The 17965-nt window shown below is 35.9% G+C and overlaps 1 protein-coding gene across 2 annotated transcripts in view; it reads right to left on the bottom strand.

The window, feature by feature from the left end:
* Window positions 1-194: 194 nt before the first annotated feature.
* The window catches only part of LOC306886680 (heat shock 70 kDa protein 4L-like), a 19413-nt gene continuing 1642 nt past the window's right edge, over window positions 195-17965 (bottom strand). Inside the window, exons 2-19 of one of the 2 annotated variants that reach the window (XM_079443983.1) lie at window positions 16006-16063; window positions 15760-15900; window positions 15404-15526; window positions 15213-15312; window positions 13878-14011; window positions 13547-13791; window positions 13303-13379; window positions 13070-13221; window positions 11957-12063; window positions 9722-9855; window positions 8392-8588; window positions 6118-6195; window positions 5855-5989; window positions 4316-4441; window positions 3992-4099; window positions 2959-3078; window positions 2286-2447; window positions 195-1112 (exon numbers count right to left, since the gene is read on the bottom strand). In XM_079443983.1, the coding sequence (XP_079300109.1) occupies window positions 936-1112; window positions 2286-2447; window positions 2959-3078; window positions 3992-4099; window positions 4316-4441; window positions 5855-5989; window positions 6118-6195; window positions 8392-8588; window positions 9722-9855; window positions 11957-12063; window positions 13070-13221; window positions 13303-13379; window positions 13547-13791; window positions 13878-14011; window positions 15213-15312; window positions 15404-15526; window positions 15760-15900; window positions 16006-16063 (2374 nt within the window). In that variant the 3' untranslated portion in view covers window positions 195-935. Of the gene's footprint in view, window positions 1113-2285; window positions 2451-2958; window positions 3079-3991; window positions 4100-4315; window positions 4442-5854; window positions 5990-6117; window positions 6196-8391; window positions 8589-9721; window positions 9856-11956; window positions 12064-13069; window positions 13222-13302; window positions 13380-13546; window positions 13792-13877; window positions 14012-15212; window positions 15313-15403; window positions 15527-15759; window positions 15901-16005; window positions 16064-17965 lie in introns of both variants that reach the window. The other variant, XM_079443982.1, reaches the window with a different exon arrangement.

The raw sequence follows: 17965 nt of genomic DNA on the forward strand, positions 1-17965 counted from the left end.
TTATGAAAAATTACACCAATTTACCTGTGGCTGTATTTACAAAATAAATCAAATTAAAATTAATTAATTAAAGTCCTATAAGTGTTTCTAACACTTCTATAAACCCTCCTGTTCTTGTTTAGATTTTGTGACTAAAGAATTACATGTAAAATTTCGGGCACCGGCGCAATAATTTAGATGGCAACAAACACATTCAGTCATAAAGGCATGTTTTATTATTTGTGATTATCAAACCTCAAGACTTGATATGGGAATGCATGAAAACTGGGGGGGAAAAAAGGTAATGACCGGCTCAGTACGTTCTACTTTCATATGACACTACGGAGCTGAAAGCATTGCAATGTCAACAACAGGAGTGTACCTATATCTAAGCACCCATAAATTAAAATTACTAAAATAATATTTACAGGCTCTAGACAACACATCCTTTGGAAATGTATATATTAAATACAAATATAAACCATATATTTATATGTATTGCATACATATTTGCTTGTTTTACCTCAATCTTATCGATTGATCAAACAGTATTTTGATTCATGTTCCCATAACAAGTTACCAAGTGATATGATTCACCTCAAGAATGCCTTTGAGTCTCCCAGAATGCATCACTTTGTTCTAGGGATAGCTTTTTGTTAAGAGCGGCAGCATCGTTTCAGCTATTGAACTACATCTATTCTATATGATCCTATAGTGGACGTCCAATTTCCAATACAGCTGTAACATTCGAAGGACAGCCTGATCCAGTCCCTTAATAGGTACAAGAGAAAACCAACAGAGGAGCAGACTTCAACAAACAGATGCACAAATACAGCCAACTGAGTGGTGGACACAAAGAGAATGGTTCCAGCTATTGGTTCGGTGTGAGTCGAAAAGGTTTAATAGTGGCTTAAGTGAGAATGGCAGCAGAATCAGATGGTTGAGTGCGGAAGAGCTCAGTCCACCTCCATCTCTCCAGATGGAGGCTTCGTCTGCTGATTGCCTTTGCTGTCGGCACCTTGCTGTGCTGCGGGGCCGTTGTGTGCCCCGTTGTTTTGGTCTCCCTCTTCTACGGGCTCTTCGGTTTTGGGTTTGGGTCGGTTGAGGACAGGATTGCAAACATCATCTAATTCCTGCATTTCAACACAAAACAGATGGATTGATGTTTATATAAATTGCTTTTTATTAAATGATACAGTAGGGAGTGTTGTCAGCCAGTACCACAATATGAGGACTCTTAATGAAAGAACCGGACACAGCCTGTCAGTGACGTCACGTTGAGATCGCATAGTAAAAATGAATAAACTGTGCTTTGCTTCATTAAAAATAGAAGCTTATTGCTTATTTTTGAACTATGAGAATCTACATTTTAACCACATTGTTTCAGACATTGTTTTCAAAATAATTTTTCCCCGCAAATTGTCATTGCCATAATGTAAAAAATTCTAATTCCCATTACTTTAAGACAAAATACATACAATAAATATTTCATTTAATTACAGAACACTGCTTCTGTCAAAATAAAAGTTACTTATATACTAATATTTAAAAAAAAATTATAATTTGAAAACTTTTCAGAATTTAAACATCAAGGTTGTATTTGTTTTGCCGCCTTTTATTTGTAAAATAAGTACAATAACTATTTTATTTACCTGTCCAATCAGTGATTTGAATAAAGTAAAACGTGAAACTAGACAGTGTCTGACAAAATAAAAGTCCTATATTACTATGTTGAAGCCTATACTGTATATTGTGAGGATACTATCAATTTTAATTTAATTTTCGAATTATTCATCATGATAGTATGGTGTTGTGTTGCTGCTCTTTATTTAAAGTAAAAAATAAAACATTTTCCCCACAAATTTTCATTACCGTAATGTGAAATATCTCATGCTAAATATATACTGTAAATATTTAAATTTAATTATTTATGTATTTATGCATCACAGTAGTATTTGCTTTCTTTTATGTAATTTTATGCAATTTTAAAGTAAAATATATTACAGTTTTTGCCCTGAATCAGAATAAAGACAAAAAATCATTATCCTCAATCATTACAGTAAAGACTTTTTGCATGCAAAGTGACTACCTGTCATGAAAATAATATATTTTTGGCCTTTTTTCAGGCTTCATTTTCTTTATGCTAAATATAATGTCCTTGTTTAAATGTCAGTTGGACATGATTTTTTGAGATGCCTGCTTCTTCATTATTTATTACAGAAACTGGTATGATCGTTCTAATGACGGGGCAAAATGTAATTGTGACATGCAGCTTGACTGTATTTTTCCTGTAAAAGTGCACAAACCTGAATCTTCTGAATGATCTCTGCTACTCTGACTGCTGGGTCTTGAGCGACTGCGAGTTTGCTCTGGGCGTTCATCTTTGCATTCATCCAGCCTGAAGCTTCACTCACACTCTTCTCAACAACACCCATCTCCTCAGAGCTCAAGTGCTGGTAGCGCTCGTCCTGCTGGTCAAACGGCAGACATGACCACAGCATTTAATGCATCTCAGCTCCCATTCATTCAGTAAATTCATTTTCAGTGCTAAATATGATATTATCTTTAAGTGCATCAATATTGATGACGATCATTAAGATGAATATGATCAATTAATGTAAAATGTTCTTAAGAATAAAAGAGCCAATCTGAACAATGCTAAATATTGCTGTTACAAACACTATTAATCTGACAAAGATATCACCTTGTAATAACAACATAAATGACCAAAGAAACTGATACAAAGGCAAACACTCGAAAATAGTGAAAACTTTACCCCGAAAATAGTGGGAGACATAAAAAGGTACATTAAATAACTTGTAGATGATGAGAAAAGTGTAAGTTATCAAAGTAATTAGGCCAGTAGATCTGTGCAAAGGAGTAATCCCAAATAAAACCAATTAGTGTCTATAAAAAAGGAGGTTGTACATCACTCCAAGGCTTATACAAACACAACAGGCAAGAAGCATTACAGCTTACCTTCTGTTTATACACGTCCACCGCCTTCATAAAAAGCTGAATTTTCTTTCCTAGCTCATCGAACGCTCTGGGTCGACCCTCATGCTCTCTGTACCGTTCTTCAATGGGCTCACCAAGCTTCTACAAAAGACAAAGACAACATCCTACTGTAACACATTTTTCATGCAAAAGAGTTTTTCATTTGACGAACTGACCCAAAAGAAGCACACTTTAGCATACTTTTAAAAAGTTAACTTGTTACAGACTAGGGCTGCACAATTAATCGAATTTCTAATCGTAATTACAATTACAGATGACACAATTTCGTAATTGTTATCAGGCACAATTGCAAGAAAAAAAGTCCACTTACATTATTTTGCATGCTTAAGAAGTGTGTTTTCGTTCTTTCTACAAGTTATCTTAAGGGTTTTTCCCATTGTTTTAGTTTTACATTAACACATTATAATACCATGCATATTTTTATTTAGTTAAAGAAACCAAACCATTGTATAGTTGACATCAAACAATGGTATAAAGCTATTCAAAACAGCATTCAATATAAATTGTGATAATTGTAATTAATAATCACAATTACAGTTTTAAGAGAATAATCGACAATTATTATTTTTGTCATAATCGTGCATTACAGACTACTTTTATAATTTAAAGGAATATACCTATGTGCAAAATGAATGTAAGATATTCATACACTTAACTGGATGTTAATTGCGATTAAATAAAGATGTATTGTAGTATAAGAAAGAGTCATGAAAGTGTGCTCACGTTACGTAAACTCAGGTCACCTTTTAATTAATATTATTAGAAGCATATATTTTACAAGTGCAGTTTTTTAAAGATGTACTTTCAGGATTTGAAGCACTTAAAAATGTAGTTTTTAAGCTCCAGGGATGAAAACTGAATCATAGAATTAATCAATTATTTAAATGTTAAAAATCTTGCAAAGAGAAAATTAATATAACTAAATGAATGTATAAATAAAGCAAAATGTCACAACTGTAATAAACATGCTTGATCCGAACACTAAAGCACCTACTTTGAGTTCAGACAGTTTGTCCTGATAGATTTCTTTCTCCTGGTCTTCTCCTTCTTCATACAGCCAGTTCTCTGTGTCCTCAAGCATTATGGTGAGTCGGTTACTTTCCTGCAAAGGAAGAACATCAACACACATACATAGTAAGTCTTACCTGAGCTCCATTTTGGTAGCTGAGTATTTAAAATGTTCTGTTCCGAGTATAAAATGATTTGAGATTTTGTAAACTGCAGAATTGGGGTAGATTATACAGAAAACAAAGCATAAACCCCCAAGTGTCTTGACTGAGAACAACAGCTCCAGATAACAAAGAGATTATGTGCTCACATCTTCAGTGACATGTTTCTCATAGATGCCACACAGTTTGTCTCGCAGGTCGTAAACATACTCCTCCACAGCATTTTTAGCATCGTTTCTCTCCTTCTCCAGCTTGTCCTGTATGATCATTTTTTTCTGTAAGAGAGAATGCAGTGAATATATATTAACAAACTGGATCAATGTAACTTTTCACCCTATTAAGTCACAAAAATTATCAAACCCTATAATTATCTAGGGTCACACTTTATTTTACAGTGTCCTTGTTGCATATTACATATACTTACTATAGTAATTGCAGTAAATTATGCATAATTACATACAACTAACCTTAAATCAAACCCTCGGTAGCACTTTTATTTAACAGTCCTTATACTCATGTACATTCTATGTTCTTATTTAGGTACTTACCCTGAACCTACCCCTAAACCTAACCCTACCCCATGCAGTTACCTTATACTACCAATACTTTCTTAGGTAGGTACACTGTAAGTACATGTACTGTAAAATAAATGCAACCCCTAACTCTATAGTACGTGCATTTTTTTAACTAATATTACTCGGTATTTACAAAATTACAATTCAAATAAAGTACAACCTTATTCAGATTATAAATGAGACATCAAACATACCCTTGTGAAAAATAACTGTGCTCAACTGTACTGAATGTGCACTTCAAATCTTGTGAGATTACACTTTCATCATCAATCTGTCATTTTTAGAAAGAGGGCTTTGTTATAATAGTACTTTAATTATAATTTAACTACTGTTATTAAATTTTACATTTAGAGTCAATACATTTTAAATGTTTTAAATTGCATTTTCATAATTATAAATGTGTACATGCAATATGTTATGAAACCTTAACAACATCTGTCAGTTGGATTAGGTGACATTAGACAAATTTAGTTTTTGAATAAAAATGACAAAGACAAACATTTCCTGCTTTGGAATCACAAGCACAGATGAATTGTGCACAAAAAGACCAAGAACGTACAGTATTTTGTCAATTCGTGATTTTTTGTTGACTAACAAAAATACAATAGCATAAAGCTGTAATGCCAAAATTCAGATTTGATAAAAGAGTTTTAACGTGTGAGATTACACAGCTTTTTTTAAAGCTAAAGAATGAACTAGTAAGTATAGTAGGACATGACTAGAAATCCTAGAGCTGTGCTGTGGCTTCACTGACGAAATGATCTACTAATGTCTTTTCCCTGAGGTCTGAATTGAGCTCTGTCATGGATATTTAGGGCAAACGCTAAATCCCTCATATGAGTTTAGCAACATGCACAACAAGATACAGTTGATTTAGCTGGCAAGTTTTCTAAACAGTAGCTACCAAGAGACAGATAAAGTGAGTACATACAAAACTAAATGAATTCAGCCTAAAGAGCAGAAAATGGGGCTCTAATTTGAGATGAGAATCAAAAATGCAGATGGTGGAAAAAGAGGGCTGCTTTCAACTGAACTGAGCTGAGTTAAATTAATCGCAACACTCCACATGCTCTCCAGGGAACTGAGGCAGACTGAAAGTGAATTATGACTTACTTCATATTCAACAAAGTTGTTGAGCACATCTTGATCCAGCTGTCGGGTGGTGTTGGACAAAATGGGCAGATCAACACTCTTCACTTTTGAATTGGCTTTGCTACTGCTCGCACCTTGATCTTGTTTATCACCATCCTTTAAGAAAATAAGAAAATTGAAAAGATAATAACAGTTATCAAGAAACAGATGGATGGATGGATGGATGGATAGCAATAAACAGCATGTGAGAATTTATTTGCATATATTGTTAAGGTAAATTGTACCTTACTACCAGAGTTATTCATCTTTTCCTCTTCAGTGGGCTGTTCTCCTTGGCCTTCCTGATCCACCTGCATTTTATTCTGTTAACAAAAGTGTAAACACAGCATGAGTGATCTGATTCTGCAGCGTCACTGTCCACAAAATTCATTTTTCAAAGCTCACAGTGCTGAATATATTTGCTTGTTTTGAATATTCCTCATAAAAGGACCATTGATCAGCTAAGGCTGAGAGCCATAGAAATCACTGCAATACAGACATCCTGCTGTCGCATTCACAAAACAAACAAATAAAGCCTTAAAATGAATGACAAAGCATGTAACGGAGCGGAGGTATTCTGCTTCAAAACATCTTACATTTTGCTTCATGCATTATGTATTATTAGTCTGTGTAGCCTTGTGCAGTAATCTGTATTGTATTGCTGTTACGTTGTTTAATTTAATGATTTTGATGAATGTTGTGTTCGTGCATGTGGTTTTGTTATTGTTGTGGTTCTCTCTCTCTTCCTCTCCTAGCGGCGCTTGTTAGAGCGCGTACAGGTGCACGGCATTACGATGACGTCAGAAGTGGCATGGCGGCTTGGATTTAAGCATGTTTGGATGTTTCCTCGACGAGCTCTCCTCTCTCCCGGCTTCGTGGTTGTTTTAAGTCTCTTCTAAGATTTGTTGCATCTTAGACGCTATTCGAAACCTGGCTTATATTCATAATGTGAGAATTTGTTGAATCACCTGTGTAACAAAAGGAGACGCATGTAGGGAGGTGGGTGCCTTTTATTTGTTTTCCTTCCGTTTTCTCCTGTTTTGAGGCTAGCAGGGAGGTAAGACTATGTTGTTTATTTTATTCTTTATTCTTGGGAAGGAAAGAGGTATAAAACGGTAGATAGTTTGAGTTTGGTTTGTTATTTTGGCTATTCCCTCTCCCGAAGCTCTCAGCTTATATTATTTTGTTTTGTCTCCTAAGTTTATGTAATTAATAAACACTTTTCTGGTTATACTTCTGGGTTCCGATGGCTTATTATATTATTTAATTGATGAAGCGGGAGATGAGACTCCGGGCACCTTATTATGGCGGGGTTAAGGTGCTCCTTGATTGTAATAAATCCCCGTGTGTTTAGTTGAATTGTGCGGGTCGAAAATTGGCTGTGGTGGTGCAGCTTTTGTCGGACCTCGTAACAATTGCATACTTGAATAATTGAAATTAGTGCTTTTTGTAATTAATTTGACAAGGATGCATTAAATTGATCAAAAGTGACAGTAAGGACATTTACAATGTTGCAAAAGATTTCAAATAAATGCTGTACATTTGAACCCACTAATCATCAAAAAATCCTGAAAACTATATACATTAGTTTTCCCTAAAAATATTGATAATAGCATTGATAATAATATTTATATAACAAGAATTATTTCCAATAACAATAACATTATTTTAATAATAATTCAGCTTTGCTGTCACAGGAATACATTTAGATTGATTCAGTTTTATAAAATGATCTATACATTATTATCTATTTACAAAATTATCTATTATTTTAAATTGTAATAATATTCCTCAATATTACTGTTTTTAATGTCCTTTTGATCAAATAAATGCAACCTTGATGAGCCTAAGGTGCTTTCAAACACATAAAAAATCAAAACCAACCAAGATTTTTTCTAAATACATACACAATCTGTTATTTGGGAACATTGATTTTAGGCTTCCCATAAAAAAATCTAAATGCTTGAAACTACTTTTTAGACAAATATAAATGATGCCAACATGTGTTACATCTAGCATTACTTTAACACAGTGCACAGTATATGTCCTGATTGACTGATATGATATTTGTGCACCTGACCAGTAACTTACCTTCCAGCATATTAAGATATTTTAGATTTTGACCTAGTTTAAAAACTACTGTGCCAAATTACAGCTGTTGATGGCATGTCAGAACCCTGGTAAGCTAAATAAAGTAACCCCTAACGCAAGAATGACAGTCCTCCTCCTCTAGGACAGAGGTGTCATTTCCAGTGCCAAACGCAGTGAGCTTAAATTAGTGACAAAGAGCAAAAACACTCTTCTGATTAGAACCCTAATGCTGTGCCTGTGTATCTACTCATGTTCAAGGAACAAAGAAAGTCATTCAGCAACAAGACAATGTGCAAATTATGACAAAATTAGCATTTTTGGTTGAACTAATCATTCAAATATTTCTCTCGACAGTCTCATTATCAACGGAATGGCAAAAACTTATTTACCCAAAGAATGAATACATTTAGCCAATCAGTGTCTCCTACCTGTTCCTCAGGCCTGCCCTCATTCTGTACAGTCGGTTCTGTGTCCATCTGCACATCCTCTGCCTCTCCTTTCTGCTTCTCTATCAGAGAGGCACTGGACACGCTGAAGATGCCGTGCATGTTCACACGCACTTTCACCTTGACCTTTGAACTGTCCCCATCAGGCTGCGGCATAACATTCTGTATGGTAAAGCGGCCTGACCGCAACAGAAAAACTGCATTTAGCACTTTCTTTCAATCAATCCACATGCAAAATTGCCACCAAAATGAACAAAAATGCCCCCCAAATTCAAGACCGGGGGGGGGGGGTTTGTCCCTGCACAATTAAACAAAATCTATTACGACGGTTGTGATTAAAGTGAAATGTGAAAATGAATGAAAAGTGTTGAAAAAATCCTATTTATACAGAAAATAACTCTTTTCCTTCACTTTAAATTGTACGCAAAACTCTGTAAAATTACTAAGTATTATCGACACATTACAGTAATTCTCATTTTTTATACAGAAAAATACTGTATTATTTATAGCGTATTTTTCGTAAATGACACAGAAACGTATGTAGAATTACAAAAATAATGGCGATAATAATAACTAAATAATATAAATCATAAAAAGGTCAAATGACTGGCAGCAATAGCTGCTAAACAAAAATTTTTAAATTAAAGTATAATATCCAAATTTAAATACAGTGCAAAAACCTTTACAGAAAATTTTATCAAATGTTTTATGGAAAAAAAACACTGTTATTTTACAGGTATTTCCTAAACAAACAAACACCTTCACTTTAAAAAAAAAGGCAAATAGGTTTGGGGAAAATATCGCCCCATAAATGAAAAGTTAATTTCTGACCCTGCCATATGGGGGGGGGGGGTGTATTAGGCCCTCACACACTGACATGCATTACACTCAATATGAAGAGGGTGTATGATGTGAAGGGAATTATAGCTTAGGGGACGTCATGTCTCAGTCCTAATTACCTGGCTGGTAGGTGTATTTTGACACCTCTGTGACACCCCCCTGAGATTAGGCCTGACCCAAACCCACTTCAGTTAGTGTGTTAAAGATATAACAGGTGCTCGGACACAATGGATCACAATGCTGAGGGCATTCTTAATTAAATGAGGCCATGAACGACTATTTAAGGGTCCCCTGTGCTTCGCACCAGAGTGATTAGTTCTCATTTTAGTCGTAAATTAGGCTAGAGCCGACTAAATCAGACTAAAGTGAATCATTCCAAACTGATATAGGAGTTTAAATAAAGTCTGGTTTAAGAATGCCATTACAGATAGTAATCAACATGATACTGAAGATGCCACACAATAATACATACCTATTCTGCTATCCGGATAGGGCAGCTCATGTGGAGAACTATAGAATGCTTCCAGGTCAAAAGGTTCCTTCTTGTGGAAGGTGATGACTTTGGAGAAAGGTGCTGCATGGTTCTTACTGTACACCTCACATTCCCTGAAGACGAGAAAGATTTTCATTCTTAGAGTCACAATGAAATCAAAAATAACGTATTTCTTTTGTGAAATATTTATGATCAATGATTTCATAATCTTTCAATATCTCCCCCAAGCAACCTGTCACTCACCTGTGCAACAGTTGCAGCAATTAGCAAACAAAAATGATGTATCAATAATTTCCTTTTTTCCTTATTTGTTTAATTCGTACAAAATTTCTATTTTAATTGTTAGTAAAAATTACTAAAAAAAAAAAACTTTAAGGAATTAAAATTCTTGAAAAATGTTCTAAAAAATATTTATTTGTTTTTATTTATTATTACATTTATTTTAATTATCTTTTCTTATTAAATTATGAATACTTAAATTAATATGTAATTTAATAGGGATGTAACGATTAACCGCGAGCTGGCTGAAAATTGATTCATATATGTGTGACGATTCAAATCGCGATTCAATTAGGGGTAGGAGTTTATATGACTGTATGTCTGAGAGGAACTTACTGTCTTTAGAAAAGTTTAGATGGTATTTTTTTCCTCTTCATCTTGCCTCTGTATAATGCATATTACAGTTCATAAGTGCAGCGGAAACCAAGGAAACACTTAAAGCGCCGCCTGCTGAACCATCTTTTCATGCAGATATTTTTTATGTATACAGTAGTTTCATAAAACTGAAGCCAGACCATTCTGTTTTTGCTTCAAATTTCGAAATTATCCAAATGTAATTTAGATTAAAAACTGCTCATGTTGCATGTATGCAGTATTTTTGTTTGGATCATGATTAAAATGCAGTGGTTCGCCTCTAATTTTAAATGGAAAGAGCACAGACAAAGCCTTATTTTGTTTATATGAAGAGATTTCTTTTATTTGTGTTATCTATTTGATTTGGAGCTTGTTTTAAAATTTCAATTTAGTTTTTTATTTACATTTACATTATATTTACATTTTGTTATTTAGCAGAGGCTTTTATCCAAAGCGACTTACAAATAGAAGCAATCAAAACCAACAAAAGAGCAACAATATGCACATGCTATATTAGTATATTATTATAGTGTTCCATTTCAGTTTCACAAAGAAACGTGCTGCATTTTGTCCAAGCAATAATAAAAGGACACATTTAATTTATAATTTGTCTTAAATCTCATTTTGTAAAAAAAAAAAAAAAAAATTGTGAATTGAATCGAATCGTGAGTTGAGTGAATCGTTACATCCCTATAATTTAATATTTAATGTGTTGTTTCAAATATTAAGCATTACGACATTATTATACTACACTGCACAAAGTGGCAACCTACAATTGTCAACTTAAAGAGTTATTTCTGCCTGATTTAACTCATAAAAATACATTTTGATGGCATACATTAATGTATTCATTCAGAGATGCAAAATATTTTTTTTTTTTACTTAAATTTTTAGGTTATTATTTTTTCAGTGTACATAATACATATCACTATATATTATAATTAGCATATTTGTAGAGTTGACAGCTCATATCAAAAACACATCCCACACATTTAACAATTGAGCATGTGACGCCGCGCTTGCTATTAAAATAGGTTAATAGATGGATACATTTATTGCTAAGATTTATATAAAGATAATATAAGATATATAAATTACCCCAGCTATGCAAATAAATACACTAGATATTTTTCATTTCCTGACTAAAATGTAAGTAATGCTGCCACAATGCTGAATTGTTTCCTTGCTACTGTATGTGGCTGCTTTCCAGTGGTTTTCAGCAAAGTACTATGTATTTGCTAGGATGATATGGTTGGTTGCTAGGTTGCTTATTTTCTCATGCCTAGATGGCTTGGGTCCCTTCTGCCATGTAAGTCTTTTTATGGCCCACCAGGTGCAAATCAAATTGTGATTGCCAAGAAATGTAATATCACACCTCTCCGCAATAAGCCGCATGATTGGATGCATCGCTGATTCTTGAGGTTGGTGGTTTGTTCAAATCCTGAACTTTAAGTTATGCTTTGCTTAGTGAGCACAACAAATAATCACTTTGTAAAGAGAATTATTGGGACACAATATGCTTAATTCAGATACCTGCACTGGATTCAAACAGTATAAGGGTTTAAATGTGAAGGCTCTTACCCGACACTTTCATCTGTCGGAGACTTCCAGCGAAGAGTAATTGGGAAGGGAACCGCGTCTGTAATGGAGAACTCTCGGACTTTGAAGGCTGGAGACAGGATTGCACACTTACCACACACACACACACACACAAAAATAAACATGTATGATATACAAGCAAACGCAGTTACATAAGCTGTCTAAATAGGGTATTAGTGCAAGGAATCATGCATGCATCACCCAGATTTCATCTTGTTTCTACACCTCTCCCACAGAATCCACAGACTCCCAAGGGAACTGGCACAAGTATTGTTCAACTGTTCTGTATCACACTCTCACACCTCTGCTGTTTCTGTGCTGACATCAATAATGCCTGTTATCAAGGCCATTTTAAGTGCTATTGATGGATTTGTTCAGATTATGGTCTTTTTTAATAGAGCTTCATGAATTTTATACCTATTATGCCCCTTTTAATAATATGTAACATTAGTCTCAGGTGTCCCCAGAACGTGTCTGTGATGTTTCAGCTCAAAATACCCCACAGATCATTTATTATATTATTTTGAAAATGCCTATTTTGAGTGGAAGTAGAACACTGTTTTCATGCATGTCTCTTTAAACGTAATCAATGTAATCAGCGCTGTTTACGTTCAGTAGAGAGGACGCGCATGTTGATTACGTTCTGGGGTACAGGCCAAAATGGTGGAAGACGGTAACTCGGGGTAAAGAATTGTTGAATAAATTGTTACTATTGTTTTCTTTGCACACAAAAAGTATTCTCGTAGCTTCATAAATTACGGTTGAACCACTGATGTCACATGGACTATTTTACCGATGTCCTTGCTACGTTTCCGTACCTGGGAACATTGCAGTTGCATTGCTGTCTACGGAGGGTCAGAGAGCTCTAAGATTTTATAAAAAATATCTTAATTTGTGTTCCGAATATGAACGAAGGTCTTACGAATTTGGAACAACATGAGGGTGAGTAATTAATGACAGAGTTTTCATTTTTGGGTGAACTAACCCTTTAAAGCCATATTAGTTTAAACGAGTTAGTTTAAAGCCATATTAGTTCACTTAAACACTGAAAAAGTCAGAATTTCACGATATGTCACCTGTAAGAGTCTGTTTTACCTGTAACGCACATCCGCGTGCTACAGCCTCGTCTGCGTTCAGTGTGGTGCTGATGTCTTTACCGAAGAACTTTGAGATTCTCTCCTTTATGGCTGGGATTCTGGTGGCTCCGCCCACCACCTCAATGGCATAGATCTCGTCTCTGCTAAGCTCTGTACCAGGACGAATGCAAATTAGCAATGGATTTAAATTGATTGATTCATTGGTGAACTGGGCCATCGTCTGCTGCTTACTTGATTGTTCCATGACCGATTTCAATGGCGCCTGCACTCTCATCAAGAGATGAGCACACATCTCTTCAAACTGAAGCCTGTGTCCAATCACAATGACATGTTTCTGCTCAAACCATCAATCCAACTATTTTCTATTAAGCCTGAAAAGCTTCATTTGCATATATTTCATTTCACAACACTTTGCATCTAATTACAACAGCCAATAAAAATTGTGGAGCAAAACTTTGAAAAATAATTGAATGACCTGTTCATTTTCCCGTGGACATCAATGTCATTCATGAAGCACTCTATGTTGAGAGGGAGATCAGAAGAGTTTGCACTCATGAGTTTCTTCAGTTTCTCACACTCCTGATAGAGCCTTAGAAGAGCTCTTGGGTTGTCTTTAACATTGAGTTTGAAACGGTTTTTGAAGTCTTCGCAGAAATATTCCACAAGTATTTCATCAAAGTTGCATCCGCCCAAATACGGGTCAAATGCTGTAGCCAACACCTGAAAGAAAGAAGAGTTTGATAATACCTTTGTGAAGGATTCTTTGATGTAAAGATATCCCATAAAAAGATATGAATAACACAGACCTTCAATTTTCCCTTGTTAAAGGAAGCAATGGAGACTTGATAAGATGAGTGCCCAATGTCAACAAACACAACATTACGGGGTTTCTCCTCTGGGTTTGGCAAGTCCTGTTTATAGATGCCGTAGGCCAAGGCCACTGCAACAAGAATAGCAAAAAATAACAATTTGTGAAAAGCCTTGTGGACTGTAATAATCGACAGAGTTGAGAGTACTTCTAAAAGGCATTAGTCAAAATATCCAATTAATGTTTTAAACAACAATTCTGTATATCTATTGTACTATTAACATCAATGGAACCCAAATAAAGGACTTCACATGGTCATTATTAAAAAACAAACAAATTGGCAACAAATGGAAACAAATTAGCACAACGTCGCCACAATTTAACAATTAAAATAAGGGGCCATGATTTAACTAAAAAAAAGGGAACAAAATAGAACTACTGGTCACTTTGTTCTAATTTGTTACCTTTTGTTGGTTAGATTGCTGTGGTTAAGTGGCTCTTGGTTAAATTTCACTAAACAAGTTAATTAATCAAACATGGTCACAAATTAATGGATTCTTATGCTGTGTTCCATTTATATTCGGAAGTTGTAAATTCCAAATTCCCAGTAGGAACTTTTTAAATGGAACGCCCTCCCAAGCCAAGAGTTCCGAATCGGAATCTTGGAGGAATCACAACAACTCCAACTACAAAATCCAATATGACCTGAGCACAGTGCATCAACAGAAGAGAAACAGTAGTAATATATTGTTTATTAGCACTTATGTTTGGCTGTGTCTCAATAAACTCAGTGGTGCACACAGTACTCTCCAACCTCTAGCCTATTTGTGGACATGATACTATGACATTATCTGTGCAAAATACCACTTTTTATGTATTTTTAATCAACTGGTATTGCTAACAATGGGCTTGGTTATTAATAATTTTTTTACTTTTTATGATAATAACCAGCTGATACATTATTCCTTACTAACTTTGGCTGGTTTCAAACTACTGAGTTACTATGAAAATTAAATAGCCTATTTATGATTACTTATTTTTTGTAGTAGCTAATATCCTGCTTGAAATTGTTGCTATGAAATGGCTGAAGGAGAAGTTAGAAGAAAAAAAACACTCTACACAGTTATTCAAACTACTTGTGCATAACACAAACAACTGTTTAGCTACCCAACAGGGAGCACTGGCCAACAGCATTATTACTGCAAATAGTTACTCTATAACCAAATTACTCTAAAACCAGTTAATTTAGATGCTACCATTTTTTACGTTGCCTTTTTCTGTTTATTATAATGACAACATAAAAATACGAAATCAACAGCTTAATGTTGCTGACCTGCTGTTGTGTCATTAATTAGCCTCAAGCAGTTCAGCCCAGCAATCTGAGTTGCATCCATCAGGGATCTCCTTTCAACATCCGTAAAGAAGCTGGGGACCTGGAGAAAAGCCAAAGATGTCAAAGAGATGACAGCCATGTCAAGAGCACCACTGAAAATATCCTAGGTTCAATGATTTAGAAGCACTCACAGATATCACACAGTCCACCACAGGCTTCTTCAAGGCGTGCTCAGAAGTTTCTTTCAGCTTGGTGAGCAACATGGCAGTCATCTGCTCGATGGTAAACACCTTGTCCTCATTCAGATAACGCACCTGTGACCATGCAAATGTAAGACAATCTCTAGCATGTTCAACATTCTAGAAGTTTCACACTATTGCTTTTTTCTTGAGAACATTGGATTCCTAAAAGAATCTTTTGCACACAACTATTCACGTTTTGTCTATGCATTTTTTGCATGTTTTTGTCCAAAACAACTTAAATTTTGGCACGGTGATCTATAATAGCAAAACAGTTTTCAAAGTGATGGCAAAACACAGTATATCACCTTTATTCCAGTGCCGCCATTGTCCAGTTTATGAAGGCTGTAAGGCGACTTGGATTTTTCCCCTTGAACAAATTGGTCATCGAACGCTCGACCATGAAACTTCTTAAAGCCGTGAACCGTGTTCTTAAAGTTAGTTATGATCTGTAGAGGGCATGCTTATTGGTTAATGTCCCACCTATTTTTATTATTAGAAAACATTTCAAAGGTTAATAAATTAGAAAGCATGAAATGAACAGCATTTCATACCTGACTTTTAGCAGCATTGCCAATGGTCCGGTTTTTAGAGGCCAGAGAAATGCATGCTCTGTTGGAAAAGATGACGTGTTCATAAATGTAACATACAATGTGACGACACACTCCATATTTTATTTCCAAACTGATGCATTATAGAATCTGGATGTGCAGGATGTAGATCAGCACCTTGGACAGCGGCTTCACTAGTGCTTAACACAAGTCTTTTCTGAGTCGCATACCATGTTATGGTGTGAAATAAGCTTTTGAGACTTGAAAAGGCATATCAAGACTTCTAGCAACTAGAGGCCTTCAATATAATTTATCATAAGAGGCAGCATTTCATAACCACTAGAATTATGAATTCTAGAATTAGATAGATAGATAGATAGATAGACAGACAGACAGACAGACAGACAGACAGACAGACAGACAGACAGACAGACAGACAGACAGACAGACAGACAGACAGACAGACAGACAGACAGACAGACAGATAGATAGATAGATAGATAGAGACAGGTAGACGGACGGATGGATGGACGGATGGACGGATGGACGGATGGACGGATGGATGGATGGACGGATGGATGGACGGATGGATGGATGGATGGATGGATGGATGGATGGATGGATGGATGGATGGATGGATAGATAGATAGATAGATAGATAGAGACAGACAGGTAGACGGACAGATTAATGGATGGATGGATGGATAGAGACGGACAGGTAGACGGACAGATGGATGATGGATGGATGGATAGATAGAGACAGACAGGTAGACGGACAGATTAATGGATGGATGGATGGATGGATGGATGGATAGATAGAGACGGACAGGTAGACGGACAGATGGATGGATGATGGATGGATGGATGGATGAATAGATGGATGAATAGATGGATAGATAGAGACAGACAGGTAGACGGACAGATTAATGGATGGATGGATGGATAGATAGGAGACGGACAGGTAGACGGACAGGTAGATGGATGGATGGATGGATGGATGGATGGATGGATGGATGGATGGATGGATGGATAGATGGATAGATAGAGACAGACAGGTAGACGGACAGATTAATGGATGGATGGATGGATGGATGGATAGAGACGGACAGGTAGACGGACAGATGGATGATGGATGGATGGATAGATAGAGACAGACAGGTAGACGGACAGATTAATGGATGGATGGATGGATGGATGGATGGATAGATAGAGACGGACAGGTAGACGGACAGATGGATGGATGATGGATGGATGGATGGATGAATAGATGGATGAATAGATGGATAGATAGAGACAGACAGGTAGACGGACAGATTAATGGATGGATGGATGGATAGATAGGAGACGGACAGGTAGACGGACAGGTAGATGGATGGATGGATGGATGGATGGATGGATGGATGGATGGATGGATGGATAGATGGATAGATAGAGACAGACAGGTAGACGGACAGATTAATGGATGGATGGATGGATAGATGGATGGATAGAGACGGACAGGTAGACGGATGGATGGACAGATGGATGGATGGATGGATAGATAGAGACAGACAGACGGACAGATTAATGGATGGATGGATGGATGGATGGATGGATGGATAGAGACGGACAGATGGATGGATGGATGGATGGATGGATAGATAGAGACAGACAGACGGACAGATTAATGGATGGATGGATGGATGGATGGATAGAGACGGACAGATGGATGGATGGATAGATAGAGACAGACAGGTAGACGGACAGACAGACAGACAGACAGACAGACAGACAGACAGACAGATAGATAGATAGATAGATAGATAGATAGATAGATAGATAGATAGATAGATAGATAGATAGATAGATAGATAGATAGATAGATAGATAGATGGATGGACAGATAGATAGATATTTTACAATAATCTATGTAATTTGAGGTAATTTTCTAAAAATCCCAAACATTTCCTTCACAAATGTGGAG

The sequence above is a fragment of the Barbus barbus genome (assembly GCF_936440315.1).
Source record: "Barbus barbus genome assembly, chromosome: 20".
In the NCBI taxonomy this organism is placed as follows: Eukaryota; Metazoa; Chordata; class Actinopteri; order Cypriniformes; family Cyprinidae; genus Barbus; species Barbus barbus.